Here is a 7,883-nt window from a genome sequence, read left to right as displayed (position 1 = left end):
TCCCCTTCAGCAAACAAATCCCAAAAGAAAATATGGCTAGCCACCCTGTTGGGTGGTAAACCCAGCAGCCTGTTCCAAAGACCCACCATACTGGCCTTCCACCTAATTTCACAGGAGTCCCACCCCATATCTCCATTAGCTGCCAAAATGGGGGCATATTTATGAAGTCCCAGGTAAAATCTGATTGCTCGATTCTGGACTCGTTCATTCAACTGAAACCTTTTGAAACCCCAAACCCCCGAAACATAATCTAAGACAGGACATACACACGTTTGATACAATTTCGAATAAGTAGAGTAGCCCATGTCTCTCAACATTTTGGTCTTACCCATAATACCTCCCAATGCCCTGCTTGCTGAGTCTGCTAGAACAGAAACACCATGGAAAAACGACATGTATTCATCAAAAAACAAACCAAGGTACTTATACTTATCTGTAAACTCGAGTTGTTTGTCCCCAATACAAAACTGAAAATAACTTTTCTCTCTACCTGGATTTCTAAAGTGCATTACTTGTGATTTCTTTTGATTAATACACAATCTCCATTTCTTACACCACTCATTAACACATATCAGCATCATTTGCAAATCTTCTTCCCTTTCTGAAAGCAAAATAATATCGTCCGCGTAAAGAAGGATGTTTACAATTACCTGACCACATAATACCCCTTTCCCCAGTTGCTTTATCTCTCTGGCCAAATCATTAATAAAAACGGCGAATAGAGTTGGAAACAAAACATCCCCTTGTTTGACACCAGAGAGAGTAGAAAACCATTCTGTAAAATAATCGTTCACTTTCACACAGGCAACAGGTTGTTTGTATATTGAGGTAATAGCTTGATGGAACTTTCCATTTACCCCAATTTGGTGAAGCTTATATTTAAGGAGGTCGTGATCAACAAGATCAAACGCCTTCTGGAAATCAATAAAACAACAAAAAGTGTGTTTTTTATGCTTCAGTCTGTTTCTAACGACTGTAGTCGCTGTATAAATATGATCTATACACGTCTCTAAACTCTGTCTCTGACAGTGCGGTGTCTAAATTCTTCAAATCATTTGTAGAATATATCACATCTGTACGGGCCAGCTGGGACATATTAAAGTCGAACTGAACCTGTTCGTCACGTGCATACTGAGTCCATTTCAGACTGAAAACATAGTTTGTCTAAGATGACAGGTTGAGAGGCAGGTCATCATGTTGACGATTTTATTTGACAATTCTGGGGACTGGATTGGGCTTTGGCCAATCCTGGCGTGTTCCGCCTCCAAATCGAGTGGGATTCAGTGTGTTGTGGCGCTCCACTCGGGAAGAGCCTTTTGACGAGAGGAGTGGAGCTCAGCGAGCCGCAGGCAGCCAGCTGCCTTCGTGTTGCCGAGCGGAGAGTGCAGCACGTCGGCCTGTAATCTCCGAGGTGCAACCCCTGACAACCAAGCTCTCAGATGCGCGTGCCATTATCGCTGCTGTAACGATACGATATCCCTGGAATGCGCGTTTTAACGAGCCAGTTACATTTCTTTGCATTCTTAGAGATTATAGTTTTTGTTTTTTGTTCATGTTTCTAACAATTGGCCAAGTAGTTAGTAGTTAGTTTATGGGATAGGAATTCTGGCAGATGACAGGCACTATAGGCGCCATTTTCGACTTCATTTGGAAGAGAAAATTATCCAGAAATGAAGATTTGATTGACAGCTGCATTTCGTGATATGATTGGTTGAAATGGGGTAGAAATTTGATAGTACTAGGTGACGTCAGCAAACTGTACATTACTGTTATCAATGAAATCTTGAAAAACAAACTTTTGATGTGAAAAAGTGTGAAAAACTAAAGAAATTAGATTGTTGTGATTTGTTTTGCATACATTATTAAATAGGTGCACTGCATACCCAGGTATTTGAACTAAAAGAAAAGAAAAGTCATTCTTGGGTTCAGCTCGACTTTAAGAGAGCTAAGATGCGTTCTCACACTGTACATATAGTTTTTCACATTTTTCAACTGGGACGCTCTGGGCGGCTCTGTAAGCGTGTGTTTCTTTGGGCGTCACGTCCATAGAAACACACGCTTACAGAGCCGGGTGTCTGGCAAGCTGCAGAGTCTTTGCCAATTTTTAAAACGCGCATGCGCTCGATTCCTAGGCTCGCCCGTTGTGAGGGCTCGCCCGTTGTGAGGGCTCACCTCGCGGCCTCGCCCGCCCTACAGCTCGCGTACGCAGCTTGGCCACTGCGCGGCCTCGCCCGCAGCTCAGCTGTTGTGTGGCCTTGCCTCCCCTATTAGCGCATGCACAATGTCTCTCACTCTCTCTCCCTCAGTCTCTCTCTCTCCTCTCTCTCCCTTGCCTCTCTCTCCCTCAGTCTCTCTCTCTCTCCCTTGCCTCTCTCTCTCTCTCCCCCTCTCCTTTCTCCCTCAGTTGCTCTCGTCTCCCTCTTTCTCTCCCTCAGTCTCTCCCCTCTCTCTCTCCCTCTCTCTCTCCCCCTCTCTCTCCCTCAGTCTCTCCCCTCTCTCTCTCTCCCTCTTTCTCTCCCTCAGTCTCTCCCCTCTCTCTTTCTCTCCCTCTCTCTCTCCCTCAGTCTCTCCCCTCTCTCTCTCTCCGTCAGTCTCTCTCCCTCAGTCTCTCCCCTCTCTCTCTCTCCCTCAGTATCTCTCCCCCTCTCTCTCCCTCAGTCTCTCCCCTCTCTCTCTCTCCCTCAGTCTCTCTCCCCCTCTCTCTCCCTCAGTCTCTCCTCTCTCTCTCCCTCAGTCTCTCTCCCCTCTCTCTCTCTCCCTCAGTCTCTCTCCCCCTCTCTCTCCCTCAGTCTCTCTCCCTCAGTCTCTCCCCTCTCTCTCCCTCGCCTCTTTCTCCCTCTCGCTCAGTCTCTCTCCCCCTTCTCTCTCCCTCTCCCTCAGTCGCTCTCTTGTGTGTGTGTGTGTGTGTGTGTGTGTGTGTGTGTGTGTGTGTGTGTGTGTGTGTGTGTGTGTGTGTGTGTGTGTGTCAGTAACATCATGACTGAACTATAGTGTGTGAGTGAATTTATGAGATCACTGATGATGTCATCAGTGGGACAGAGAAACAGCCAGAGGCCCCGCTCCCTTTTATATACTGATGATTTACGTAACACAAACTAACGTTGGTCCTATTTGACGGTGTGCCTGTTGTCACAAGTTGTTAGCAATTAAGCAAATCAACTTGGTGCATGATAGGGCTGTAGTGAAGTAAACGCACGCAAACGCCGTTTATGTACCACATTTAATTACACCATAGTTACAACTCTTCCTTTTTATGATGGCAAATGGGTTATTCTCCCAAACGAGTACGGTTTCCACCGTGACATTTTCAAAATTTTCATCAAGAGCAAACTTTTTTCTTGAAATCCACAACATGAAAGGAAATGTTTATCATCCAAGAAAACATATTTTTCCACCTCAGGCATAACATTCTTAAAATGATTCATAGTATCCCATCTCCGTCACAATAAAACGTGACGGGGTGGTGAATTTCATCCTAAAATGACCACAGTTCTCTCCCTGTGGTAAAGTTCCTGACCTTACATGGTAAGCATTCAATTTGAAATATAATTCATTAAAAAGATTTGAGTAAGAAATTGCTTTCCTTATCTATTTTTGCGTTCCGGGGTGGTTGGGTTGAGCTTGACGGACCCCGTCTAACACGAAAAAGCAACAAATAAACAATCTAAAATAATCTCATAACTTGACTGTTTTGGTTCCTGGCTGCTCCAAAGGCTTAAGCCCCGCCCACACATGATCCGCGGTAAAACAGCGCCGCGCCCGCTGTGCCATTGTTTTCTATGGGGAGAGCGGTGTCGCCCAACTATGTGGCAGCGCTACCCTTGGCATCGAATTTTCCACCGTGTGCTGCACTCAAAGTTCAAATGATTTAAACTTTGAGCTACCTACCGGCTACCACTGAGCTTTCTCTGCTCTACCTCCCGCTGAGAGAAGAGTAGATTGCTTATCATATGAAGGCAGCTTTAAAATAGAGAGCCGCAGGGATGACGTATTTTTGTAGTCAGAACGCGGAAGTCCCGGACTTCCTGGTTCTTCACTGTTTCTGTCTATGGGATTCTTGAATGGGTTTTTTGCCACGATGCTTCTAATAATCTCTCTGGGCAACGCTGGCTTAATCAAACGCGAACCAGAGTTCAGTCGGATAATTTTCACACATGAGGACCACTTTCATGAGTTTTGTAGCGTAAATGCGAGCCCTAGAAGTAAAAAGCTCGAGCTAAACTAATCCAGAACTACATACTGTCGCATAGGCTTCCACGTCACGTCAGCGCTCAACCTGGACTGTTGTTGGATGTGTGCACTGATTACCCCCGGGCTAAACGGGCTGAACCAGGTGAGGGAAAGAGAATTTCCGTGTTTGTCCTTTGAAGTGGTGATGTTATTAACGTATATATCCCCATCGACTCAACAGTGTAGTCTCATTTAGCCGTTTGCTAGCTAGCCGCCCTTTTAACGGCACGTAAAAGCTTCAAAACTCATAAAAGTGATCCTCGTGTGTGAAGATGATATTACTAAACACTGGTTCGCGTTTGATTAAGCTTGCGTTGCCCAGAGAGATCATTAGAAGCATTGCGCCAAAAACCCATTCAAAACTCCCATAGGCGAAAACAGTGAAGAACCAGGACTGTTAGCATCGATGATTTCCGGACTCGTTCCTGCGGCTCTCTATTATACTCAGAAGGAGAAAGACAGTACAGAGAAATACTTCATAAACATACTAAATTAACAACTTACCAGGAGTGGGGTTCGAACCCACGAGGACATTTGTCCATTGGATCTTAAGTCCAACGCCTTAACCTCTCGGCCATCCTGGTATGTAAGATCAAGTTAGATTTGAGTTTCTTTTTTTGTCAAACATGGAGTTTGCAGTGTCTAAATCAAATCAAATTGATTTACCACTAGTGCAGTGCCTGTTCCCCTCACCTTCCCCCCATTCACACATCATGCTCTCCCTCTCTTCAACCCCCCCCCCCCCCCCCCCATCCTCCTGCGGCTTGCCCTGCCCCCCCCCCCCCCATCCTCCTGCGGCTTGCACTGCCCCCCCCCCCCAATCCTCCTGCGGCTTGCCCTGCCCCCCCCCCATCCTCCTGTGGCTTGCCCTGCCCCCCCCCCCCCCCAATCCTCCTGTGGCTTGCCCTGCCCCCCCCCCCCCAATCCTCCTGCGGCTTGCCCTGCCCCCCCCCCCCATCCTCCTGCGGCTTGCCCTGCCCCCCCCCCCCCCCCCCCCATCCTCCTGCGGCTTGCCCTGCCCCCCCCCCTCCCCCCCTCCATCCTCCTGCGGCTTGCACTGCCCCCCCCCCCCCCCCTCCCCTCCCCCCATTTGGTCAAATTGCATGAAATTCGACAATGCACTTTCTCGGGTATCCATCAGTGCACACGTCAACTTTCAAGTCGACCGGATGAACGGTTCTCCAGATATGTGAAAGCTGTGTTCTGATTGGTCAAATTACCAGGTCAAACAGGAGTTGTCACATCACCCCGGTACTCAAGTCACTTCACTGGTTACCTGTTGCCTATAGATTCCAGTTCAAAATCATCACCCTCACCTACAAAGCACTACACTCTCAGGCACCTGATTACATCTCGGACCTACTTCACCCCCTTACTTCTGCTCGTTCCCTCAGATCCAATGATCTAAACCTGCTTCAGGTTCCTCGTACACGCCTCAAGACCCGTGGCGACCGAGCCTTTGAGGCCATGGCCCCTAAACTGTGGAACAGCCTGCCTCCGCCCCTTAGATCAGCTGTTTCTGTGGAGTCCTTCAAACGTCTCCTAAAGACTCACCTTTTTAGAGAGGCTTTCAGTGACTGATGCCGGTCTTGCCCTGTATCCCTGTTTTGTTGATGTTTTATTGAATGATATATATTTTAACAACGTGGTCCGTTTGTAGTGTGTAGTTTTGCTCTACCCATTGTTTACTGTCCTGAACACTATGTTCAGTGACCTCTATTTTTATTCTCGATTTTAATATTGTATTCTCTGTATTTTCTTTTGCTTTGTAAAGCACTTTGTGATTTCGGTCTGTGAAAGGTGCTCTATAAATAAAGTTATTATTATTATTATTATTATATTACAGAAAATTTGACACTGCACTTCCTTGGCTGCCCATAGCGCACCCACCAATTTTGAAGTCGATCAGATGGACGGTTCTAAGGATAAACCACTTGTTATGTTACCAGTAGGTGGTGCTATGACTATGCGCATGTTTGAAATTTGGCACCGCACTCCATCGGATTCCCAGCAGTGCACCCCCCAAGTTTGAACTCATTTGGAGGAATGGTTCTTGAGCTAAATCACTCTTTATGTTGTCAGTATGTGGCACTATACCGAATTGCACGAAATTCGGAACTGCACTTTGTCGGCTTCCCTGCAGCGCACACACACACACACACTCCATCTCTCTTTCCTTCTCTCTCTCTCCGTTTCCCTCGCTCTCTCTCTCTCGGAGGAGGAGACCTGCAGTGCAGTCCTGCGTGCACACACGGGACACGCCCACACAGTCCGCGGGAGAAAAGACCGTCTAAAATCGAATTGATTCTCATGACTTTTGCCATGACTGTCAAACCTAAATTTATATACTTTGCGACGTTCATCATCATTCAAATTTGGCTGGTGGCTTATTAACATAGATTCCTGTGATGTGATTAACTCAAAATGCTAAATAATAAAAAATTATTTCTGGTTTCCAGGGACTTTAAGCTTGCTGAAAGCAGCAGACACTAGACTCAACGGAGTTAACCATCCTCTCTGTTTTTCCTTCGTCTGCAGGCTGCCAGGGTGGAAGAGCAGGCCCATGCCAAAGCAGATAGCGGACATGCTGGGCCAAAACAGCACAACCACACCCATCTGCACCCCCATGAGCATCTGCACTCTGCCACGCCCAGTACTCCCAGTACTCCCAGTACCAGAGCGGACCAGACCATCAAGCCCAGAGGCTCTGTTGGGACTGTGGTGGATCGCCCTGCTCCTTTCAGGTCGTCCCCAGCAGCAAGCTTCTGCCCCGGCCCTCGCAGACACAATTTGGGCATAGCTATGGCCCTACTTAAGCTCTGATTGGCTGAGTCTGGACAGAGGCATGCTCTGATTTCTTTTCTTTTTTTTAATTGGCTTAACTTCACTACCTGTAGAGGAGGCGGGCTGAGGACATGGGTACACTAACAAGTACATTACAACATCACAAATTGGTGAAACTATCCAATTTGTACTCAATACATCAAATCAAATTAACCATGTCCTTTTAACAAAGAACGTCGGTCATGTTTTGCTGCAATGCAACGAAGGGTGTAACTTAAATACATTCTGCAAACTAAATGCAATTATATTGGATAACACTTGGATACAACTAACACAATTAAATAATAATAATTTATGTAAGTTGCTTATCAAGAGTAATTCATATTAGCTCATTAGTAATGAAATGTAAGTTTTATGTCTGTCTGATTGATAAGTTAAGAGTACCACTGCTACCTCACTTGTACATGATTACCCACTAATAGCCAGTGTTGATAAAGGAACATTTTGGGGCGTCCTGTAGGCTCTGTGGTCTAAGAACTGTGCTGTCCATGAAAGCAGACATGTTTAAAAATATATATATAATATATATAATTTAATTAATACAGTTAGATTTACATAGGAGCCAATCATGTTACCATTGGTTTTAGTGATGATGTATGAATTTGTATGTTGAGCGTTAACAAGTAACGCTTTAATGCTTCATAAATTATTCATAAATATTAAATTGCTGCACTGGACTTTACTCTGTATTGATTTGTTTGTGCATTTCTCAGACATGTTAAATCGTTTTTGAAGCTAAACTTTAAAGGTCCAATAAGCACATAGTGCTGGAATTTTGTTTATTTTATCTTAAGTGTCTGGATGTCAGA

General features: G+C 45.7%; 1 protein-coding gene across 1 annotated transcript in view; it reads left to right on the top strand.

Moving 5' to 3' along the window:
• Window positions 1–7,053, top strand: part of LOC310776292 (E3 ubiquitin-protein ligase TRIM39-like) — a gene marked incomplete at both ends in the record, with an annotated part of 15,516 nt that extends 8,463 nt beyond the window's left edge. Inside the window, one exon of the mRNA XM_083636498.1 lies at window positions 6,769–7,053. Coding sequence (XP_083492624.1) covers window positions 6,769–7,053 — 285 coding nt within the window. The remainder of the gene's footprint in view (window positions 1–6,768) is intronic.
• Between the last annotated feature and the right edge of the window lie 830 nt (window positions 7,054–7,883).

The sequence above is a fragment of the Poromitra crassiceps genome (genome assembly GCF_964638095.1).
Source record: "Poromitra crassiceps genome assembly, chromosome: 5".
NCBI lineage: Eukaryota > Metazoa > Chordata > Actinopteri > Beryciformes > Melamphaidae > Poromitra > Poromitra crassiceps.
The sequence above is the reverse complement of the archived record's forward strand: the minus strand, read 5'-3'. Positions and strand labels throughout refer to the sequence as shown.